The sequence below is a fragment of the Centruroides vittatus genome, unplaced genomic scaffold, assembly GCF_030686945.1.
Source record: "Centruroides vittatus isolate TY-2023 unplaced genomic scaffold, ASM3068694v2 scaffold_3046, whole genome shotgun sequence".
In the NCBI taxonomy this organism is placed as follows: Eukaryota; Metazoa; Arthropoda; class Arachnida; order Scorpiones; family Buthidae; genus Centruroides; species Centruroides vittatus.
In genome coordinates this window covers 2,287,495-2,312,129 of record NW_027122699.1, presented here as the reverse complement: position 1 = coordinate 2,312,129, position 24,635 = coordinate 2,287,495, and the positions used below count along the sequence as shown (strand labels likewise).

The 24,635-nt window shown below is 31.9% G+C and overlaps 4 protein-coding genes across 4 annotated transcripts; 1 reads left to right on the top strand and 3 right to left on the bottom strand.

Moving 5' to 3' along the window:
- Positions 1-81: 81 nt before the first annotated feature.
- Positions 82-2,600, top strand: LOC136988100 (uncharacterized). The gene is made up of 6 exons (XM_067285911.1): positions 82-386; positions 646-757; positions 847-911; positions 1,236-1,349; positions 1,458-1,514; positions 2,367-2,600. Exons 1-6 carry the CDS (start codon positions 309-311, stop codon positions 2,469-2,471), a joined length of 531 nt encoding a protein of 176 aa, XP_067142012.1. The 5' UTR covers positions 82-308; the 3' UTR covers positions 2,472-2,600.
- LOC136988101 (uncharacterized) lies at positions 2,508-5,295 on the bottom strand. The gene is made up of 6 exons (XM_067285912.1): positions 5,044-5,295; positions 3,645-3,741; positions 3,481-3,566; positions 3,298-3,405; positions 3,167-3,223; positions 2,508-2,722 (listed from the first exon to the last, which is right to left on the bottom strand). Exons 1-6 carry the CDS (start codon positions 5,116-5,118, stop codon positions 2,645-2,647), a joined length of 501 nt encoding a protein of 166 aa, XP_067142013.1. The 5' UTR covers positions 5,119-5,295; the 3' UTR covers positions 2,508-2,644.
- A 125-nt stretch (positions 5,296-5,420) lies between these two features.
- Positions 5,421-6,562, bottom strand: LOC136988102 (alpha-tocopherol transfer protein-like). The gene is made up of 5 exons (XM_067285913.1): positions 6,483-6,562; positions 6,159-6,401; positions 5,889-6,082; positions 5,720-5,830; positions 5,421-5,652 (listed from the first exon to the last, which is right to left on the bottom strand). The coding sequence occupies exons 1-5, from the start codon at positions 6,532-6,534 to the stop codon at positions 5,479-5,481; spliced, it is 774 nt and encodes a 257-aa protein (XP_067142014.1). The 5' UTR covers positions 6,535-6,562; the 3' UTR covers positions 5,421-5,478.
- Positions 6,563-9,256: 2,694 nt separating this feature from the next.
- On the bottom strand, positions 9,257-23,453 carry Atg6 (Beclin-1-like Atg6). Its single transcript, XM_067285910.1, has 2 exons — positions 23,324-23,453; positions 9,257-10,974 (listed from the first exon to the last, which is right to left on the bottom strand). Exon 2 carries the CDS (start codon positions 10,958-10,960, stop codon positions 9,632-9,634), a length of 1,329 nt encoding a protein of 442 aa, XP_067142011.1. The 5' UTR covers positions 10,961-10,974; positions 23,324-23,453; the 3' UTR covers positions 9,257-9,631.
- Positions 23,454-24,635: the final 1,182 nt, after the last annotated feature.

The window sequence follows — 24,635 nt, the reverse complement described above, 5'->3', positions numbered from 1 at the left end:
ACTTTTTAGCTAGTTAGAATACAAACACAGAAAAAATGGCTAATTAAAGATTGCGATAAGGATATTTGGATTGATATCACGAATGTTCCCGTAATTTTTACATTTATAGTTCGTTATTTACATGCGATTAAAGAGAGCAATGATCGGAGGGTGAAGTGTATACCCTTGTTTAACCACAGTCCAGTTTATTCGCGTAACCAGTATGTTGCGAAAGTTGTACCTTGTTATCGCACGATATATCATTTGCAACACTCCAGACGGGCATTTAGAATAATCGTATCAATTGTATTAACAACAGGCAAGAAAAAATGATACTATTTATTGAAGGGTGCTTATGCTACACTAACACTAAACAAGGTTCTATAGCAACCGCAATTTTCACTTTGGTGAGTTATTATTCTTACTTATATAACTTATATCTGTTCGATTTATGTATGGGGTGGACCAAAAGTCGGTTAACCGAGATAGGAGGCCGGTTGGAAGCGACTGAATCGTGAACGATAAAGAAACCGGTTTTTATCGCTTGTGATTTAATCGCTTCCAACCGGTTATGACTTAAATCTCGGTTTATGGGCCGCCCTATATTTTCTTCTACACAATATTATTATGATTATTATTATTATTATTATTTTATTTCTATTTCAGGTTACAAGAGCGTTATTCCTTGTTGCATTTTCTATACTTATATCTCGAGGTTATAGCATTGTTTTCATTAAAAGTACTGAGCATTATTCTGTTTCTCTGAACCTAACAATAGGTAAATTTCTATATTTTCTTCTAAAAATATCGTTTTCTCTTAAATATTTAATATTTTTCTGTATTTTCTACCATTTTCCCTCCTTACAGCCACGCTTACAGACTGTTGTATTTTGATTATACTCAGCTTAATCTTATTATATGGAGTAAAGAACGTAAGTTTTTTCTTTCTAGTGTATTTTAATGTGTCAAAGACTTTATTGTATCTAAAAATTAGGTTAATGTTACCTATGGTTCCAAAATGGCGGCTCGTCTCTGATTCCAGCAAATAGAAGAAAGGAAACAGTGGGGATGCACGTTTTAACCTAACCTAACCTATTTTAATAATTTGGTTAGAATAGGTTAGGTTAGGTTAGAACGTGCGTCCCCACTGTTTCCTTTCTTCTATTTGCTGGAATCAGAGACGAGCCGCCATTTTGGAACCATAGGTAACATTAACCAAAAATTAATTTATTTAAACACGTAAATGTTTCAAACAGAATAAAAGACAATTCGTCCTCCCCTGGATGATGTGTATGCCAATAGAAATTATTGGTAGTGCTGTTTCTTCCATTGTCCTAATGGGGATGTTCTTATCTGACGTCATCGAAACAGTTGAGTATCGGCAAACACTGATATAATCAGTCTTTCTGTGTATACAGAGAGTATACACTCTGTATACAGAGTATAAATTACATTATCCACTTTGTTTATTTTCATAGCATAACAATGTCATTTGCGTTATTTCAATTGGATTGATCATATGGGCAGGATTTAATGTAAGTTTAATTAAATTATATTAAATATTTAGTTAATGATAATTAAGTTATTTATCTTTAAGACCATGTAAAGAAACAGTTCAACATTCATTTAATGTAATAGCACATGCGCTATGACGTATTAGGATTTCCCACGGGTGAAATATGTTCCATAGTTAAATATCACACGATGATTCTCCATTCTAACTGCTTATATTTCTCTCTACTTATCCTGGGGACAGACAAATGTTTCATGCTCAAAATTTATAGGTCCCTTGTCTGTTTAAAGCTGGATTACGGATGTGCTGTATATGGTTCCGCACGAGAATCTACTCTCCAGATGATGGATCCTATCCATCATCAAACATTACGCTCGTGCAATGGTGCTTTTCGGACCTCTCCTGGTTCAAAGCCTGTATGGGGATGCGTTGAACCTCCGCTATCACTTCTCTATCAAATAGGAACATAGGAAAATTAAACACGTAACGGGTTTACGACAGGAGATCTGATGTAATTCTTACTCGTTTAAGAATTGGTCATGCTCGCTGACCCATCAATACTGTACCTTCTAAAGGGTGAAGACCAGCCGGTATTCCAGCACTGCAGCTGTTACTTTAAGTGTGAAACATGTATTGTCAGTTGCTTTGCATTAAAGAGGAATCGTAGGCAGCATTTCGGAAAGTTTGACGTGGATTTAGGGCCAAAGGCTAAATCTTGATAGGCTACTGAACTTTCTGAAACTCACTAACGTGTATAAAGAGCTCTATCCATTCTCCTCCCATATTTCTACTCTTTTTATTCAATGATATTAAATTCTTTGTAAATTTCGTGTATTCCCAGGCTATTAATTATAATTATTTTAAATTTTAACAGTTATATCTGCTGCTGTCTGTTATCTCTCATTATCAAGTTATGGCCGGTATCATCGCTATCAAATATCCTATCTACGTCAAAGATTTCTCGTACGATTCTATTTAATTATATCAAAGATAATACCCCAATTTGTTAAAGAGGTGTTCTGTGATTTTTATTTTGATAATTAATTTATATATTACATTATTTTAAACAATTTTTATTAAAATAAAATAATGTGTCGTTAGTACTTTATTATGTGTCTTCTCATTGATTACCTTGCATCTTCTTCCGGGATTTCATAATAATTCGATTGGTTTATCGTCATTTTCTTTCAAATATTCATAATAAGATACCACACACAGTATAAAATATACCTGAAATACAAAAAACAAATAGCATTATATTACGTATTTATATTTTTAAGCAGTACGCTTCAAACAGAAGATTGACAGTGTTAACACGTGGGCAAATGGTATTGACATTTGATTCTCAAGTCATAAACAAATGTTTTCTTTCATATTACAATGTGTTTTGCCCTCTGTTTCCATTAAAAATGGTTCTTCTGTAATGGTTCCTCGCAACGTTATCCTGTAAAGACAGCCTTTAACAACTGTGTGTAACAAAGAATCATTAGGTGTATGAAATCATTACAGGCAGCCTCAACAATAGACCATTACAAGGGAACATTACATTCCTGTGTTACATTCCTACCATTGTTATGTAATAACAATGGTACGAATGTAACACAGATGTCGAGAAAATCATCATAATTTTATTAGTAAAACACGTAATTAAAATATTACAAAAATTAAAATTACCTGTAAACATATAAATAACGATATCACACAAACTATCCCTATTATCAATCCAACAATCTAAAAAAACAAAATAAGAATATTTTTAAGGTAAATTTTGTAATAATACATAGAATAAACGTGTAAATACATACCTTTGCATTAGAAATCGAGAAGACAATTAACACTCCCACGTAAACAACATGCACAATTAACTCTATAATCATCCACACCACCCATGGAATCAATGCCAACTTGTAATTCTAAAAAAAAAAACACGTTACAGTATTGTTAAATTTATAAATTCCTTCTACAAATGAATCTTCTAGAACATATACTTTTCTCGTTCCATACACCAGAAGAATACTGAAACAAATTGCTATAAAATTATTGATCAATATGCTAACATAGATGGACTTCAGGTCTGCAAGAACAAAACAATTTGTGAATTTTCTTTAAAAAAACACATCAAAATTTTAAAATATTCAAGAAATTCGTTTACCTGATAAATTCCCATTGTGGTACATCGATACGGTCTTTTGTAATTTTGGAGATATTAAAGCAGCAACGCACGTAACGATTCCAAAAATTCTTGTCGCCTAAATATGCAAATTTCGTTTAATTCGCATATTTTGCTCTCTTTCTGCATTTATTCGAACGTCAGTTACGTAACAATATACAAGTATACAATCCAAAAATATACGTGAATTTAGGATATTAACAAAGAAAGAGTAAAAAAGGGGGGAATTTCTGCGAATAATCTTAACTTGGCTGTGTTCCGAAATGTTTCCATCCATCAGCACACTTCATTAAAAAAAGTACCTGTACAAGTGTTCGACGTCACAAGTAACTAGTGTGAAATAAAATACAGGATTTTATCTTTATAGAAGGGGGATTTTTTAGTCACTTCTTGCATCGACTTGACATTGAAAATGAGTTGCACGAACGTTGCCATATAAGCGAGGAGTTAGCTGGATCTGCTGTGTTACAATACTTTGGTATTATTAAAGGGTAAATAAAGATAAAGGTACAAAAAAACCACACAAAAAGCAGACAGATAGGTGTAAAATATATATACATGTAATCCTCGTTAATTCGAACTCGTATAGTACGAAATCCCGTTACTATTTGGAATTCGTATTACACGTTAAGGAATTCTGTTTGCTTAATAAATGACGTCAGTTACGTAGCATTTGACATATTGTACAGAAATATGTAAATCTCAAATAATTCGAAGTAACGTCCCTCGAATTTCGAACTAACGAGGATTTCCCGTATTGTGAGAGATAAAAAATATAGAACAGGTAACTAAGAAAAGGTAGATAGACAGGAAAGCATAAAATACACGGCCGAACACGGGCTGGAAGAAAGGTGGGAAAATATAAAAGGGATAGGTAAGAAGTTAAGAGTTGACAAGTGTAATTAGAAAAAGGAAAATGAAAGAAGAGAGAAATGTATAAAAGACGTAAAGATAGTAAAAAATAAAAATGCTAGCGAGACATTCAAGTAGACAGATGAGGGAGTGAGATGATATGACAAAAAGAAAAGGTAGAACGTAGCTAAATAATGCAACTTCTATTCAGTGATATTTTATTTGTTTACTTTCCCGTAATATATGTCAGAAACGAAAGAATACAAAAAAATATTTCTGCTTGTGTAGAAACTAGATATTGACGACAATAGAAACGAGGTAGAAAGGTATGGAACGTATGGATAGGAAAAGGTAGAAAGAAGTATAAAGCTATAAAATAATCGGTAAAAAAGGGGTAGAAAGACAGGAATGAAATAGATAGGTAGGAAGAGGTAGAAAGATGATTTAAAAGTATAAAACACTAGATTAAACACTGACGTTTTTGATTTACAAATTATTTTTCAAACTCGAATGTAAAAGTGTTACTTACTAACGTATACACTCCACACGCTATGCTCCCAATTCTGGTATCGAAGAAGCAGCAACACCTCCTCATGAAAATCATGTTCGGATCAATATCAGTTAAATATGTTTGATCGGGGTTAATTTAATAAAGAAACATAATTAACACGCTGATTTCCCACGTTCCTCTTCGGATAAACGTGTATCAGTATCGACCGAGAAGCATTCTAGTAAACAGCTGAAGTGAAACAGTGAAAAAAAAACACCATAGAGTGTTGGTATTTTTAGATTTCTCTTTATAAATATTGAATGTGGGAGGTCGTACGTAGTTGCGTGTTAGGCATTTCTGGCTCCATCTCTTAAGAAGAATTCATAATTTATGTTGGATATCGTAAAGAAAATCAATTTAAAAATCCAAATCACTTTATTATAAATACAAAATAAACATTTAAAAAACCCGAAATTAATTCTCGGTCCAGTATTTTTGATGGTGGCCGAATTCTTCTTCTAAATTTAGAACTTTTTCTAAAAATATCCTAAAATCTTGATTTTTCAATTCTCCGCCGTATTCCTCTGGTAGGGAATTTTTCGATAGAAAACTGTGCAACTGTTGCATGCAATTGTCGTGAAGATGCACCTAAAATTGACGAATAAATCATTTTAAAAAAACACACCGGCTTTCAAAATAATCGTGTTGTACGTACCCTCTTCCTCATTTTTTTAGTCATAAATGGTTTGCTGAGTGATGTCACATTTTTTGCCAGAGCGTGCATGTAAACTATGTGCATTTCTTTGTAACGAATAGGGAAAGTACTCTGCAAGAACACCACATCAATGATAAAGGTCTTTAACAATAACCGATTTAGCACCTACCTCTAACAATTTCGTAATTAAATATAACATCCTGGGGGTGAACTGTATAGCGTGACGCCACGTAAACCCTCTACAATCGTAAATGATGACAATACCATTCTCCCGTACCTCCACTTCTTCGAGTAGTGTTTCCAAAATCATTAACATAGCTCGTAATAGATCAATGATATTGTGTTTATAAACTTCCCAACGACCTGTAAACCAAATTTACCCCCCGTTTTGAGCACTTTACAAGCGTTAAATCGGGGAATTATCAAAAACGTTACTCACTAACTCTACCAAGAAAGATCTTCCTTCCTAATTGATCGTGCTGTGGCAAGACTTCAAACACACCAGACTGAAAAATATCGCGTACACTCGAGGGTACAAAATTACTAAACACTTGACTGTATCTTCTTCTTACAAAATAATAATTCTGTAATAAGGTAAATGCTCTTTTTGGATCGCATTTCTTGGCTAGAAGAAATCTCAGGAGGAATTTGTCTTCGGTTCTACACGTCAAGTTTGTACGACCTTCGTAGGTAGGGAACAAAATACACCCCTTTAGATGTTACCAAGTATTTTGTTTTGGATAATGTAAATAATTTCACTTACTTATTTCGCTTTTTAGATGCTGTAAGCCCTCGCTGTAATCCTCGACGACCATCACGAAAATTAACGCGTCGCAATGAATCGCAGCATGCACGGGATTAAAGTTATCGAAGAAAATCTGAACAGTATCAATATAAATTAGTGATAACATTATTGACTACTTTCTGTTTTTGAACAGTTCAAATTTCAGGAGGAAGTTGCCTTATCACAGAGTTGGATCGTTATAACGAGGTTGCGTTGATAATTTTTTTTTAAATTGGGTGCTCATTTTATGGAAATTAGCCGTTCGCCATCTTTAATGTAAGCGTGACGATGGCGTAGAACACTGGAAACACAAATATGGTCGCAAATCTTTGTATATTTTTTTATACACGTCACTTTTTATGAGATAAAATCTGGGAAAATATTTATTCTAATGTAATTACTGATAATGCGTTTACTATATTTACGTATCGTTATCATAATTTAGTGTACTTTGTTCGAAAACATCACCGCTTACGTAATCTAGTTGGGTATTGTTAAAAACAGTATGATTTTTCATACTTCCCTGCTCTATTTAATTCTCTATGCCACTAAGAGCCTGCAATAGAAACGGGCCTGAGCACCGAGCCTCCCATAGCGCGGTTTGACCAAGTGTTTAATTTGATCTAATATGGCGGTCGAGTAATCCTGTATGTTAAAGGGATTGATGGTATAAGGCACAGCAAAGCACATACAATCTGCTAAGAGAGTAAAACCATGCCGTGTCTTCCTTTGTAATTATAAAATTCTGATCCACTTGGAGGAATAATGTCGATATGTTTTCCATCCATTGCTCCGAGGCAATGCGGGAAAAAGAAGACAGGAACCTTAACCTTATCCGACAAATTGGTTTGTGAAGCTCAACACTTGCCACTGCAATTTATTCGATACCAACTACCAATTTCTAGCTCGTCTTTTTCCAATTCGGGTATTTCCAGTCCCTCTTCAAGCACTTCCACCCAACTTTATCAGGAGCGAGAACACTATTAGAATGGATAGTCTTAATAATGACCAGTTAAAATGACATTTTAAATTTTAATGTTAATATGTATATTATGGCAATAAAGTAACACTATACCCTGCGTCAGGCGCACGGGAAACAGGTGTCGACCGGCCATTTTTATATGCGTGTATTTTTTTATCTATTAAATGCTGGAAAGTAAAGTCCTCAGTACCTTCCTTCGAGGTACTGAAGATTGCACTGAAAAAAATCTCAAATTTGTACAAAATTTCATTTTTACACGAAGCCACACCAAAGTTCCGGAGTAACCGTGGTTTCCCGCGCGCCTAACGGAGGAAGTTTGAATAGCGCGACTAATCGAGAGGGTGGAACCGAGTTAGGGTTCTGAAAAAAAGCTCATTGCTTAATTTCAAGTCTGTCATGATAGAAATGACCAATTAGAGCATAGAAGGCATATAAACACGATTTTTAATTATAGCGATTGTTTACGTAATTCAAAGATGGTAATCTGAGGGGCATGGCATTTCGCGGCAACTTTAGCAACAATTGTTTTTATACCTAGATGATTCGTTGATCTAACACGGACAAAGGAATTAACCAACTACAGCGTAAAAGAAGTTTACTATCCATGTTAACAGCCAATAATCTGCCTTTTAACCTCTAATCGCCGTAAAGTATTAGGGGATGTGCTTTTGGAAATACTGAAATGTTTTTGGCCCTGGTTTGTGACAAAGCACTTAATGGCTGGGACAGTTAAAAAACACATACAAGAAAGCGAATCGGAGCTTAAATAGCAACAGACTTGTTTACAGTTTGTACAAAACACTTCTGAAGTTGGCGATTTTTTTTCATAAAAATTCCTGAAACGTAATACTTTTTTTTTTCTTTATAAAAATGATATATTTTGAGTAGTTTTCTTCATTAAGACTTCAAAAACACAATAGATTACTCACCTAACATCACGAAACCACGAATAAAACTGATTTTTGAAACGGGACAACGGGGGTTCCCCGTGTGCCCTACACCGGGATAGGGACTAGGAGCGCCCCGCGCAAGGTTAAATACGTTACTTCGTCCATTCTTAGTTGTGCCAATCTTTAGGAACTAACTTCAATTCTGAAATCGGATTCACATTGAAATACGATCCTTTCTTTTAGCCACTCTTTACACCTTAAACTTCTACGCAATTTTTTCCGCGAGTTTTAATACAAATCCAAGAATGGCCAGTACGTCATCATCAGATGCCACGGTCGACTAACAAAGATTTTCCCCCTAGTGCGTGGGCGATAGGAAATTCTGAATTTCCTCGAGACCAGGCCTGCGCAGTAATTCCTCAAAGAATTTTCTAACGTGTGTGGACCCCTTTACACGTGTGAAAACTCGAAAACCTAACGTGGCTCGCTCGTGTGGTTCTATCCATTGTTAGTGGGGCTGCCATATTGAATCCAAGGGCAATTTGTATTTGATCCATCAGCGACGTGTCTTGTTTACACGCGTTGCCGCTCCGTTAATTTGCATATTTACGATTGAAATTACTACAGCGATTCGTATTAATTGGCTACCGTGCGTATTTTCGACTCCTGCCAGTTAATTTCGCCACTCCCGATTTACCGTGCGATCGGCTCGTTTTCCAGAAATAAGTAAGAAAAATAAATTAATATATATTAATTCTGATTTGATGTTTTATTTCAAATAAATTTAAACTTTCTTCATCAATTTGTATTCTCAGAAAAACGTAATTTATATCAATGAAGAGAGAGATGAATTTTTGTACATAGCAAAATTTATCAATATATTAAATTTATAAAGCTTTTAATTGGTAAAATTTATTTGTACAATATGACAAGCATATTCCTGACTGTGTAGAAACAAATACACGAATATGTTACAGATATGTAGAGCAGGTAGTTGTCCTTTTGGTTCAATTATACTGTAATTTACACACCCATCGTCACACGTATACTAGAAATTTACTGTACACGGGGGGGGGATTCGACTCGAACCATTCACTCTCAATTTACAAAAAATTCCAACATTTATCGTCAAATTTACAGTTTACATACAGTATATATAGAGCAAAATTTATAAACTCTGATTCGCTGATCTTTTATACACGTATTTATATATATATTTATATTTAAATTCTATGCCGTTAAATTATTATTTAATATCATTTGTTTGTAAACTGCGAAGATACCCAAGCTAATCCCCATTTTAAATTAGTTAACATGAATTTTAGCGCTTTGGTCCATTGCTCTTCGGAGTTGAACTGAATCTTGATCGAGTAGGTGTTTCCATTGCTGGGATCTTCAACTTTGCCCTTCTCGATCTTGTAGGGTAGACAGAAACTCTTGTCGCCTTTTTCCACTTCTTCCTTGAACTGCTGTAGGCAGTCCAAAAAGGCAACCATTGCCTGATCGAATTTCGTGTCCCAAAAGAATTTGAAGCCACCCGAGCCGTGAAGAGGTAATTCTTTTGATTTGTCTTCTAAAGATTCTAAGAAGGAGTGGTTTCCGTAGGGCACTAGACGATATCTCTGAAAGGTCAGATTGACCTTTTTGGCTAACGAATGAAGTAGAAGTACCGTTTGACCCCACGCTGCGTTGATCTCTGCCCAGTCGACGGGCACGGCCGGAAGACGACCCAATCGAAAGTTGTTGATGGTGCCAAAATGTCCACTGTGCCATATGTGAAAGGTGGCATTGAACACGTTCGTCTTCTTGAGCTTCTCTAGCTGAGAGTTGGCATAACGTAGCTGGTTATCTACACTCCTCTGATCGTCCTCGAAAGTCAGCATTTTTGATTTCAGGTCACTGTACTCGAGCCAGTATCTCTCGTCATCCATTTCTAGCTGATCCAGATTATCTTTCCCTAATTTCTTCTGTTCTTCCAGTTTATTCTGCTCTTCTTCGATTTCGGCCAATTCTTCTTGCAGCTTCCTCTCCTCTTCTTTCAGCCTCTCCAATTCCTGCTCTAGATTCTGAGAATCCACTTCGCTATCGTCGTTCGTCAGCTGCTCTAGAAATTCTCGATAATCTTTGCATTCGTCTTCCGCTATTCTCAACTGATGATCCATCTGATCGAGCAACGTATCGGAACACTCTTCGCACAGCGGGTGATCGATATCGGACTGATCGGAAAGGATATCGAAGAGCCTCGCCGTCACTGCCAAATGATGACTAAGACTTTCTCTGTTGCTGTTGGGCATTTCACTCACCAGCATAAACCCGTTGCCACTGTCTGTTAGTTTGAGTGGCAATATCACCTTCCTCGTATAATCCAATTCATCTCCCTCCCCTTCCTTGTCATTAGCAATTATTTGAATGGCACTTCCGTTGTCGGATCGACTTAACAAAGGCGTTGACGAGAATTCGGACAGAACTTGTTCGTCTAAGGCATTGAAAGAAGAGTCGAGTTTTAGCGGTTGACAGCATCTCTGACAGACAAAACTGACAAAACACCTGTCTCCAATATTGTCACATTTTCCTCCGGTAGCCATATTATTTCATTATGCTGAAAGAGAAAAATACAAGATATGAGCTATACTTTATAGCCAAACGGGGGCATTCTTAGGAGTATTTGCATATAGAATGGTGGAATATAGATTTTACATTTCAATTCTACAAAATAATATTTTATATTCTTAAAAATATACTTCAGAATGCACGTCTTAAATTATATGACTCTATAACAATGTATAATTCCTAAATTTTATTCCAAAATAACAATTAATAGAAAATTATTAAATGTGCTAACTTATTACATATTGTTCTGTTATACAAATTTTCAACATCGGGAGTAACTAATGTGTATATAACATCAACATATTAACTATAGTTTGTATTATTCAATAACTGAAGAGCTGTGATGCTGTAGTAGCAATCTCTTTAAGTGGTGATGGGCAGGACATATTACACACAAGAAAATATGGAATTAGATGAACCAGGACTATGTTGTATTGAAAATAGAGGGAAAAAATTAAAAGGGGAAGACAAAATTAGAGAATTTGCAGGAATGAAGGAATAAAGTAATGCAATGAAAATTTAAGATTTTACAAGAGGATTTCAGCCTGGACAGATATAACAAATAATCGTCACAATTCTATTTTATTAATCAAAGCTCTAGATTTCAAAAACCACTAAGAAATAGTGCATAATAATTCGAGAAAAATTGATCTAATATATCAATAAGCAACAGATCAGTATCAATGATACAAATGAGGATCTTCTGAAATTTTTAGTCATCTGCCTGTTATACATATTCCACTTTCTAACAACCTTAAATGAGAGCAGAAAGTTGAAATAATTAAAACATATATATAAATTAAATTCTAGTGGAAAAATTTACTGAGCAAATATCATTTCAATACAGATAGGTCTTGCTTGTCTTTTAAAATTAAACAGAGTTATAAAAGACTAAAATATATTTTAAAAAATAAAGAAAGAAGCTTTCATAATTTTCACTTACTGGTAATTTAAAAAAATTTGTTTATAAATCAAAAATTAAATAAAATAATTATTAATATTTAGTACATTTGATTAAACATTAAATTATTTTCTGCATAAAAAATACATCTAATATTATATATCAGACTTAATCAAATTCAAAGATAAAGTAAAATTCAATATTTAACATAAAATGACTACCTACAACTTAAAAATTATATATTTGATCAAAGAGACTAATTCTTACATGTAACATATGTACCTTTGTATGCTACCCTTAGACCACCAAAGATGCAGACAGACCAAGTGATGATAAATATCATCATCAGTAAATCCATAAATCCACACCTTCGAAGGTAAATGTCTTAATAAATTATAAAGAAAGGTTGTTAAGAATTATTAAATGCAACAGATATGAAAAAATTTCTAATTCAATCTATTTTTGATATATAAAACTAAGAACAGAATTTACTTATTTTTCATTTATTAATGTAGTAAAATAACTAAGTAATTGTAAAATGTATTACTAGATGGCACTGCGTGTTAATTGTCACTACATGACAAACTCTGACTTCACCATTCTGGATGAATCTGTCATCTCTGGTCTTCCTTCAAAGAACCAAACGGACGATTGCACGGTGATGTATCTGCGACCCGTAGACCGGACGATCCGGAATTTCTCGACCGGGTGTATTGACTACTTCCACTGTATGTAGAGTCATTCTCCAACAACAGTCGAGACATATTCTGCAGGCATATCGTTGCCAAAACAATGACAGAAGCATCGGCATGTGGAGGATGAGTACATAGAGAAAGAAAGTAGTACCGTCTACCACCAGATTGATACTTAAGGTACATGAATATTTATATGAAGCTTCTCCCTGATGTAAATTCAGATATTTAGAAATTAATGAATACTTATAAATAAAAGATTTAACATTAATTTTTGATATGGTAATTTTTAACATTTAAATAATTTATGTTAATTATAATCAGAGTAATCGTGAAAACTAAAGTTGCAAAGTAGGATATAAATCTATGAATTAAAAGATAAATTTCTAATGTACACAGACGGCATCAGTTTTAATTTATAACAATTTATATCCTCTAAAAAATTAAAGTATCCCTCTTTATTCAGAACAATCTACAGAGAAAACCAGTGAGTGAAATGCCATTTCTATACTTTTTACATCTCGGAAAACAGATCTCGGGAATAAAAATAGTTCAAACACTCACTCATTGCAAAAACATGGTAGTATATCAGCTTCTAGTCCTGCACAATATCCACATACAAATATTGCATCTGACTGCCTTTGATAACTTTCCGAAGCCCCTATTGACTTTGTTCATATCTAACTACCTTTATTTCAATCCGTAAATTAGTTGCATTCACTTTATACATAAATGTATGGAATAAATGCAATAAAATTTAATATGCTATTGAGTGTAGTTCATTTTCTAATCATAGATCCATCCAGTTCACCCTGTTTCCTGATCTAAAGCACTATAGGGTAGATGTACCAGTTTTGGCCAGTGTAGTACCAGTTCTGGCCAGAAAATAAATTTAACTTGAAAATATAATCACAAATGAAACAAACTTTCATTGTTAACTGTGTGAACAGTTAACAATAAAAGTTTGTTTCATTGGACAGATTTGAATATATGGTGATTATGTTTTTAAGTTAAATTTGTTTTCTGGCCAGAACTGGTACACTGGCCAAAACTGGTACATCTACCCTAATTCTCTTAGTCAGTATTTGAATTATGTTCTTTTTTACCTAAATATCATTCCCATCTGAAAAGTACACACCAAATATGGTGTTACAACAATTAATTCTCTACAAGTATTTCTCTGAATAGGGATGCTTTAATTTGAATTACTCTATACTTTAGAAAATGACCTATCCAAGTGATCTCAAAAATTGTATAGATTAATTCAGACTTAGATTACTAAATTTAATGTGTATGACATGGATTTTAGAAGTTAAAGCTACATAGACATCCTGTTTAACAGCATATAAGGTTGACTTGACAATCCAATGTTAAATTCGTTCATTGGTGCATTCCTAACTTACTAGCACACAGTTCTAACTTTGATCATTTCAAATTTATCTCTAAATTTTATTGTCTTTCTTAGCTTCTTTGTCAAATAAAGTACCACTTTACAATTCTAGTTTCAACAAACAAATGCCTAATTTATACAGTAGGCTAAAGTAATAAACCAATATAGGCCAGATTAAAAGAACACAAATATGACATCCTTAAAGGCAATTACAGCACTGCCTTATCCCAATATGCCAGCAATCCTGGGGTGACCCCTTGATGGGGAGAAGCCAAATTGATAAGAAAAATATTCAATGTAGAGAAATTAATAATAATAGAGACCGTCGACACGTATAATGCAGCAATTAAAGGCTTTGCATTAACAATAGAAAAAGACTTATAATATCACAGCTTCGCATGCTTTATTCTCTAACATTATTTCTAACAGACAGCAATTTCATAAACCATCACTTACTTGTGCTTAAATTAAGATTTATACACATTTATTATAATTTAATTTATATAATTATCCAATGCAATTTAACTTTATTTAAATGTACAAATACTGAATCATAACATATGAATTTTAAGTAATGTCAAAGAATATTTTGATTGTTCCATTTTAGAACTCAACATAGCACTTTGAATTTTGCCATGGCTTCTAGCAGATCTGTAAAAATTTGGACAAAAACATTTTTTCTGTGATTAAAGTAATTGCTGGAAAAATACAAAAGGCAGGATTCTGCAATTTTATCCAAGAAATTCCAGCTTTTAAAAGACATATATATATATAATTTTTAATTTGTTTCTTAATTAAGTAGCCATGGAACCCTAAAATATTAATTAATTGACAATATAAGTGGAAACAAATAGATGATAATCAGCTTTGCTAATAAAAGTTGCTGATAATTTTACTTTTTAACAGTAAAATAATAATTATTATTTGCTATATGTAAACATGTAGTTCACATTATTCTCACTAGATGGAGTCAGCTGTCCAAAGTAACACATGATTACATTCCTATCATTATACAAATATATACAGTATATATATATATATACCATCTACATAAAATCAAATTTGTATAGTAATAGATAATAGGAATGTAATCACGAGTTATTACTTTGGACAGCTGACTTGATCACATATATATATATATATGTATATAATAACTGAAAATTTTCATATTACACTTTAAATTTCTCAATTAAACAACTGTAAACAAAAAATCTCCCCACTTCTAATAATGTACTGTATATTATTTCAAAGACATAAAGGATGAAGACAATACACAAATATGGCTTTTGAGGCACAAAAACACTTTGGATAGAAAATACTCTGTGCAATTGTCATCATCTTAGTGGATACGTAAACATAACCAACACTCAAGCATGGTCCTTTTGACATACAAGGCATTTTAAAGTGGCATAGGTGCCATTATCATCTTTGACATTTTCCAATTGATAGTTTTTAGTCTATTTTTATAATGGGCATGTTGCCGAGTAAAGTGGACATAATACAGCTGGATAAGCAAGCCAATGATACAAGCCTGTTTCATTTGAAACAGACAGTCAATGATTTGTTTATCCAGCTGTATTAAAGCCACTTTACTAGGCAATGCACCCAATATTTAATTAAATATTTTCATTTATTTATTTTCCACATTTAAAATTTATTTATACACATATATAGTTTGATTTTGTTCTATTTAATATTCTGTTTTGGATAGTGAAATGACATCCAATGGAAAATATGAAGTGATTTAATTAATTTTATTTAAAATACTAGTATTTAATTGATTGTCGTAGAAATTACGCCATGTTTGACATTTAAATTTCATTTCGTGCATTGATTTAAATATTTGATACATAATTGCATCTAAAGTATTACTATAAGACTATGCTACCATCTACATAAAATCAAATTTGTTTTAATCATAAATTAAATATGATCTTTACTTACAAACTATCTAATTATTTTGCATGTAAAGATATGTAAGTATAAATAAAATAATAAAAAATATTAATATCGTTATCCGAAACGTAAAATCCGTCGGATTACCTTGACCTAGATAGATAATTCTAATTTAATGGGGATTGGCTCTTAAGCATTATCAGTTTCGAATCAATATCTATAATGATGCTGTTGCTAGATACTTTCAATCGGTTAAATGAAACGTGTATTGATCTCCAAAAAAAACTTTAATTGATAGTCTGGTAAAATGACACCACTGTGTAAGAAAAGAATGAAAATTTAATCATATCTTTGCTTGGATAAATTGAAAAAATCATTTCTAACTAAAGAAAATTTTAATTTTACAGTATTTTTAAATAATGTTAATTCTATGTCTCGTCATTGCTATGTAAAATTGACTAAAACAGACACGAGCTATTCTTTACAAGGGCAGGCACTTATGTGAGACACCTATCATTGGAAGGGATTCAATAACAAATTTTTATTTATACAATAGATTTATGCATACATACTTACATATCATAAAATACAATCATATCACACTTTATCTGTAAGATAAACAACTAGGCAACAGATTATAATAATAGAAATACAGAAAGAAAGAGAATGATCTATAAAGAATTAAACATCAAAAAGAATTGGGTTGAACCTGTAGGCTGTTCAAAATTGTTCAATATCATTGCAATACATATGAAATATTCAGATAAAAAATTACTAGCCTGAGATTACAGCACTCAAACATTGTTATGTATATATCCGGAAAGTACAAACAGGTTTGATGTCGACAATGATGTTTCTTACGAATAGCCTAATATAGTTAATTCATAGGAAATATTTTATTTTGGAATAAAACAATATAATAATACATTGCTAGACAAATTATATGACAAGCAGTCCAAATTTCTGAATTTTTTTGGACACAAGTTAAAAATATATTTAAAATATAACAATGTTAAGAATGAAATTGTATTTAACTGATACAAATTAATATGCTTCTAGAGCAGGATCTGTTTGAGTATTATTAATCTTCTTAATATATAAAATACCCTATGTAGCGTAATACTTAGGATGAAAATTAAATAAAGAAAAGTAAACAATATAACGGAACTGGAGTCGTGCGACGAGTACTCCACAGAAACCGAAACAAAACAGCCACACAACAAACTAAAGCTGTGCTACAGCTTATCGGTTTCAAAAATGGCCAGTTTTCCAAAAGCTAGGGTAATTGGTTTTGTTCTGTATAAATTTTTTCATTCTACAAAATACAAAAAACTGATAAGCAATTTCCAACTACAAAATTTCTAAAGAAGGACATTATTTAACCACTAATATAATTAAAATACTAGTTAACTACATGTTTAATTTCAACTAATCTTACTTTTCCTTTTAATTCTCTCTAATGTTCCCTTGGTATAATCTATTGTCTTGATTTTTATGAAGATTTTTTCAGCATTTTTACTTCTTTCTAAGCAATTGTGGTACTTGAAATTCTTATTTGCCAGATGATAAAAGTCGTATTCAAATGAAAAACCATTCGGGTGTTATATTTTTATACACGTGCAAGTAAATACACGGTTCGCTATGTAAATGTAATACATCACTAACTGCCATAAATAATCAAGCTAACTTTTGGATATATACGATTAAAGATTAGAAATAAATTTGGGACTTGATGTTATCGGGTTTAGTGCGATGTTTATTTGTACATAAATGTATTTTTATTACATTTTGTACTTGTATCAAGTTACTACTCTACTGCTTAAATCAAAACAGTTGGCAGGAATTTTCACATAAAATCAGAAATTTGGAAAAACAACAATGTTAGTGTGGCCCACCAGTGGCCGAAATCGGCAAACACTGGTTGGAGGTTTGCACTCACCAATAGGCTGTGCGGATTTTCCAGGTTTATATCACATGTCTAACACCTAAATAAAAGCTAGTTTTCCCATAGAAGTCCTTCTGAAAAGCACTCCCCATGGCAGATTAAATTCTACATTTGATTATACTTATTTGGGTTTAGGAATAGGCAGGATGATGGGAATTCTGTAAATCATCATAAAATGCATTGTCACGAGACTTGCTCGTGTCCTCAAAGTTTCCATCTTAATTAGAAGTGGATGAAATTTGAGTTGCAAAATTTGAAAATGATACAAAGCAAGTTAAATAAAAGCAATTTATAAAAAGGAAATAAAAGTGTTAAATAAATAAGGATGAAACAAAAACAAAACTATTGTTTTAATCCAGTTTACTTATTTCTTACTATGTTAAATTTTCATTTTCATTTACCAAAGGATTAGAAGGCCTCCACCAATAGGTATAGCCTTGGAAAAGGAAATATGAAGGGTTATAGCAGAAGTGAGAAGAATGAAGAAAAGAAAAGAATGACAGGAAAGTGTGAAACATAAGACTTCAGAGTGCCACCATGTGCCAATTGTATAACACCAATGAATACAAATTACAAACATACAGTTGTGTACAGAATAACTGCCTCTGCAACTTGAGGCAGTAGGAGCTCCATGACAGCTAACTTGCCTTGGAACTCGACACACAAAATGCATATGAACTTACTATGTTAAATGTAGTTAAGTAATATTTTCAATTATTTTTATAAAAACAAAGCAAACTACATAGTTAACTATGTAAACTATGTTTTATGTAGTAAGCACCCATTATTAAAAATTTCTAATAATCACATAAGAAATGTGATTAATACATTTATAAGTGAAAATTGACATCAATATGTCAAATTCACTCATCTTTTATTCAATTTTGGATCCAGGAATAACAGTTTAATGATGGTGATCCTCCTTTTTAGGTTTCTTGTCTGTCAAACAGTCAAGTAAACAAAAATAATATTTTTACCACTGACATTAAAGTAGCCTAAAAATAAGAAAGATCAATGACATTTGTACTGTTCCTCAGAATGAAAGTGAAGAAAAAGGTGAATGAATTTATTATTGTTGATAGTACAATAAAAATAGTCTCTTGAAGATTTCTGCTACAATGCCAAATGATTTGCTGTATTATCAAGCTACAGTAAGACTAATTTAAAAATTAGATGTAAAGTAATTTGATTACAGACAAGTGGTTACGCTGTCATCTCACGATAATTTTAATAATTATAATAAAGTAATTTTATTATAGTACAATAATAGAACAGATTGTTTGGCATTACTTAGAAATTGTGTTTATGTATTGTTTACATATGCATGATTTTTACTAGAATTTACTCCCTTAACTCTTTCCGATTTAGCCCCTTTACTTTTCAAAAGTAATATATCTTTTTACATAACGTTAACTAAGTGTTTCATAATAGTTAAATAAAAATCTAATTTATTACATTACAACTGAGATCATCAAACAGTTTAACAATTTTATTATCTGACAATTTTGAGCAAGTTTTCAGCTTACTGAATATATGTAACTATCTAACAGTGGTTTTAAGCTTTTGCTACACCGGACCAGATTCTACACAAAAGAAACTAAGCTGTGGTCATTTTTCACCACTCTTCAAGATGCCAGTGTTCAAAGTGTACCATGGGATAGTGGTTTCTATGATGATATTTTAATTTAGCTATTGCTCAAAGAAAAAAAAGAACTGATTCACACACTGAATGATAGAGATTCGAATATGTGAATTTTATCATTTGATACATGCTTATTGTAAACACAATGTTAAATTCAAAGATTATCATCATTTGAATGTGTTTGGTATTCCTCCATAGATATGTTCTATAGATCCTAATATTTCCAAGTTTCTTCTATTCGCAAAAAAGACTAAATATCTTGATTTTTGCCCATGTTGATTCACCAGGAACAACAGTCTTCCATTGCAGAGGCATAACTTCTAATAAAAGGTCATCTCTGCAATGGAAAACTGTTGTTCCTAGTGATTCGACATGACAAAAATCAAGACATTTTAGTCTTTTCGTGTATTTTTTTAATGTGTAAATTCATCAACCACTTTTAAAAGTTCTTTTATTAAAGCTTCCTACATATTTATGGAAGTAGAAAACTCACCTGGTAATAATACATAGTGTATTTTTCACTGTGTTGATCAATATTCAGATCAGTTTGAATGAGATTTGCCAGTAATAAGCATTTAACTTGAACCCTTTACAGAACATTACAATGCAACCTTGAAACAGATTATTGTTATACATGCACCGAGCATGGATACAGAGCTGACAAATATTACATATTACATGAGGGTTTATATTACTTTTTAAATTTATTCTTACTTAACAAAACTCAAAACTCATTATTTTCATTTCTATGTATAACATCCTTTTAATCCAAAAAATTTTTCTTGATATACGATCTCACAGCTTTTTGGTCAAAGAATTACGCTTTTATTTTTAAAAAATAGTTTAGAATAAATTGGATTAATACTGGTTAACACCCTTTGTCGGTACGTTTTTACTGTTTGGATGAACTGATATCCACCCACTTTAAATGTAAAAAAAAGGGAAATATAATGCATAATTACTGGAAAAATTGAATTGTTATATACACCTATGGAAGATAAAAATATAGGAATAATACTTTTTAATATGTACCCTTATATGATATCACTGAAGAGGGGTTGGAAACTTAAACCAACCCGAAATGCATGTGTAGGTCAAATATTTTAAAAATAAAACCGCAATTCTCTGACCAAAAACCTGTGAGATCATATATCAAGAAAAATTTTTTGGATTAAAAGGATGTTATACATAGAAATTGTATAAACAGCAACAATACTATATCAATTATTTTAAATATTTCACTCCATAAAATTTAACTTCCAAATAATTATGCATCATAAATTTTGTCTCTAACACAAATCATAAAAACTTTTGAAGTGTTGATGAATGTAATTACAAAAATCTGTTGGAGTCAGTTACTCAATGTAATTCGAGACACATTGTTGAATTGACAACTGTTATTACTAAAGTAATTTGATAAATCATGAGATAATAATGCCAACAAATTACACTTTAAACTGAAACAGATGTAAAAAATGTAGATGAAAGATCACAGAATGGAACAAATCTTGGTAATATAAAAAGATCAATCCTTCAAGTGAAAATCCAGACTAAATTTGTGCTTTCTTCTGACAAATTTAAATTTCTCAGTTTAAAATGCTGAACAATAAAACTATAAAATGAAATTTTCCACAGAATATAAAAATTTTAGTCCTACATAAATTTACAGAATTAACGAACTCTATTCTGTTAAAACAACAGTGAGAGAAGAAAGAAATAGTAGTGTCGTAGTCAAAAAATTAAGAGATAAAAGTGTTTTTTTCCTAGTTTTCGAAATATTTTAACTACTTTCTTAACACAATCTTTAAAATAACATCACAGGGAAAAAGGGATTGAATGTTGCCCTTCTCATCAACAACTGTTAAGAATTTATCCACAACAACTGCTAAAAGTAAATTTACTAAATTCAAATACAGATATAAATGTGTTGCCAGAATGGTATGAGAACGTGGATGGTGCTGACACTAGGACTTTAATGTTGTGGAGAAATTTTGTTAAGTGGAAGTGGTAAGTTTTGTAAAAAATATTATGTACTTTAGTATTTTTAGTTTTATGACTGTATTTATTGTTTATATGCAAAGCTATGTCCTTGATGTATAATAACGTACTGATGAGGATTGGAGTATCAAAATACATCTACGAGAAAAAATAAATAGTTTTAAAGTTTTTAAATACCGATTTATGGTTATTTTAACATTCACCTTGAATGAAAAGCTGGGAAAGTAAAAAGGATAACTATACATTTTAATCAAAGTTTTATCAAAATTTATATATTTTTAATATAATTTTTAGTAGTGCAATACCCAAGGTTAGTAAATACAAAAGTTAAGAATAATTTTTCTTAATCCTTTTTAATAGATTTTAAAAAATAATTACTTTCAAAACATTTAAAGTTAACAACTCATATTTTTAGCTCTTCAAGCTAATTGTCGATTACTCTCTCACAAGACAATAGCAAATTAAAAACTGTATATAGATCAGGTCAGAAGTCTGCTAGAACAAAGGATTACACCTGGGCTATCAAACTATCCGTAATAAATCGTGAGAGTTGCAATCAGATTTGAATCCAGATGTACAGTTATCACATAGCCAGCCAGGTACAGTATCTAAACAATTTTAAAGTAATTTTATTAAATTAAATCCAAATTAATGTTTGTAAAGTAATTGCTTTTTGAGTTACAGGAATTACAGATCCCATAACTTAAAACTACAAAATACAGTACAATTACACCTATCGACAAGACAGTTGGGACCTTATCAGAGCTGTAGACCATACCCATAGGAGCAAAAATGCCAAAGGAACAATACCCGTACATGTGATCCTTCACAAGATTGCCCCCCCCAGAAATTGCATCGCTCCACTAAGATTATTGCATATTGCATTTAACTATTTAGCCCACACAACTATGCCAGCTTTGAGTAGCCCAACTGACTGTTCGTGGAGCACCGTATACTTTTAGGGGATACGGGGGTTGGCCCCAACACGTGCACTTTGATGCAAGTGATAGCAAGCACCACAGCACACAACTACACAAAGATTGTGAAGAATAGGCATTTTACCAAAACAAGGTAAAATCCGACCTTGGAGGCAAATATCTGTCAAAGTGTCACACATACAGGTACGGTTCCTTTGATATTTTCGCTTATACAGGTGGTCTGCAACTCCGGCAATGGGAAACTCCTCATTTAGAGTTCACATCTTCCTTCCTTAACACAATACACTTACATTTATCAAATACAGATGCATAAAAATTGCCATTTCAAGCAAATAACCATAGAACCAGTCAACTATTCATTTGATTTTCTATTGTGCAAGTCCCCTCCATTGTTTAACTCATAACAAAAACACAATAAATTTTTCAGAAGTTATTGATTATCCTGGAATGTTACCAAAACAATAAACATTAGTGAATTTCCTGTAAAATATTATATTTAAACGTAAACCGACACATTTCCACCATTTACTGATTAAAATTCGGGCATTAATGCAAGTAAGTTTGTGCAAAATACAGTTCAGGTAAAGAAAAATAAAAAAACTGGTGTCAGTCAGCTGATCTTCACCAAACACTTGCACTATTGTAGTACGTCACAGAAGCTACACTTGACGTCATATTTTCACATAAATCATCATATAAAGGCGAAGTTTTAACGTTTAAACCCTTAACATATCAATTGATTTTAATTATAATTCATTTATTCATTATCAATTACCAGCCTTTTGTTGTTAGCGATGATGCAGAATAATTAACGATTTTAACGTGTAAAATTCGAATTTACATCAGTAAATCTGCTTTTATTTACTTTATGAACGTTCCTGTTTATTTCTATTGCAACTAAATCGCAAATTAAGTGTAAAAAATATCACAAATTACCTTTAATTAAATTATAGGAGCCGAAGAAGCCATCTTAAACCAAACGCTACTATCAAACGACCTTCATAGCGACATCTGGTGTCGAAAACATTTTTACAAATTATAAAATTTTAAAAACTTCATAATATAAAAAAAATAATACTTATTTTTATTAATTATAATTTTAAAAAATTTTTTAAATTAATTTGATTAATAATTTATAAAACTTTTTAATAAAAATAATGATCTTTGTAACTTTTAAAAATTATATTTGTTTTTTAATTAAGTAATTAAATATAATCGGTAAAACTAATTTTTATTGATTTCTGGTATTTTAAAAATAATTTTGCCGTTTTAATTTAATTTTACTCGAAGATAATTGAAATTATAACAATCGACAAATAGTGATTAAACGAATTACGTAATTATCACGTGATTTCATTAGCAAATCACTTTGTAGTATTTAAGCTTTAAACTTCGGAACTCTAGTGGCTAAAATTGAATTTTTATTGTACTCCAATTTCAAAATTTTTATTCGTAAATATAAAAGTACATTAATTATTTTCAAAAACTTATTATATTTTTAATCGTAGTGATAATTAAATAAATAATAAGCGATTAATTCGAACGTATATTAAAAACAGATACATTTTTGAAAGTAATAAAATATTGTATTTACATTTATTAAAAACTTCAAATAATTGATTTAATTACTAAACATAAACAAAATTTATCTTATTTACATTATCTGTTAATATTTTGCTTTAATTATTAATAATAATTAAATTCAACGGCATGAGATGCCAATTTTTCTGTATGAAGGATCGAGGATCGAAGCTGGTCCGGATTTTCGGCAGAAGCATTCGATATACAATTTTTATCCATGAAAGATTTGTATGAAATTAAATTGCGAAAAAAAGCATTTCTAATACTAATAAAACGTGTATTTTTGATGTTAATCTCTGACTTCGTTTTATCACTTAACCTACAAGACGTGATAAATTTGTGCAATAAGCCCAAAATTGGACTATTGCAAGAAACATGAACCCAGACAAAAAGCGATAATATTTACAAGATGTTAGTGTGGGCGTGTAGAGGATATAAAACTGAATACTAGAACATCAGTTACAAGCGTTAAGTTGTCGGCTACTGCTCTGGCGACTGGGAACGAATCCAGCCGGGTCAAAAACCCTCAAAAATCTTTTTGGGGATGGTCTGTCCCGGATGGACCCATTCCTCACCATCCGGTTGCCCCACTTTAGATCTAGTTGAATTCATCATGAGCTTGAAGGTCTTCTTAGTGAAAAGAGTAGAAAAAATGGTAATATTATAA

Excerpts from the sequence above, each read along its gene's own strand:
- LOC136988101 (XM_067285912.1), bottom strand. The coding sequence starts at position 5,118 with ATGATTTTCATGAGGAGGTGTTGCTGCTTCTTCGATACCAGAATTGGG. Across the intron at positions 3,567-3,644 it reads CCACAATGGGAATTTATCAG|ACCTGAAGTCCATCTATGTT; the intron begins GTAAACGAATTT and ends TTGTTCTTGCAG. Across the intron at positions 3,224-3,297 it reads TCTCGATTTCTAATGCAAAG|ATTGTTGGATTGATAATAGG; the intron begins GTATGTATTTAC and ends TTGTTTTTTTAG.
- LOC136988102 (XM_067285913.1), bottom strand. The coding sequence starts at position 6,534 with ATGGTCGTCGAGGATTACAGCGAGGGCTTACAGCATCTAAAAAGCGAA. Across the intron at positions 6,402-6,482 it reads GCATCTAAAAAGCGAAATAA|GTCGTACAAACTTGACGTGT; the intron begins GTAAGTGAAATT and ends CTACCTACGAAG. Across the intron at positions 6,083-6,158 it reads GATCTTTCTTGGTAGAGTTA|GTCGTTGGGAAGTTTATAAA; the intron begins GTGAGTAACGTT and ends TTTGGTTTACAG.
- Atg6 (XM_067285910.1), bottom strand. The coding sequence starts at position 10,960 with ATGGCTACCGGAGGAAAATGTGACAATATTGGAGACAGGTGTTTTGTC.
- LOC136988100 (XM_067285911.1), top strand. The coding sequence starts at position 309 with ATGATACTATTTATTGAAGGGTGCTTATGCTACACTAACACTAAACAA. Across the intron at positions 387-645 it reads CAACCGCAATTTTCACTTTG|GTTACAAGAGCGTTATTCCT; the intron begins GTGAGTTATTAT and ends TTTCTATTTCAG. Across the intron at positions 1,350-1,457 it reads TATCTGACGTCATCGAAACA|CATAACAATGTCATTTGCGT; the intron begins GTTGAGTATCGG and ends TTATTTTCATAG.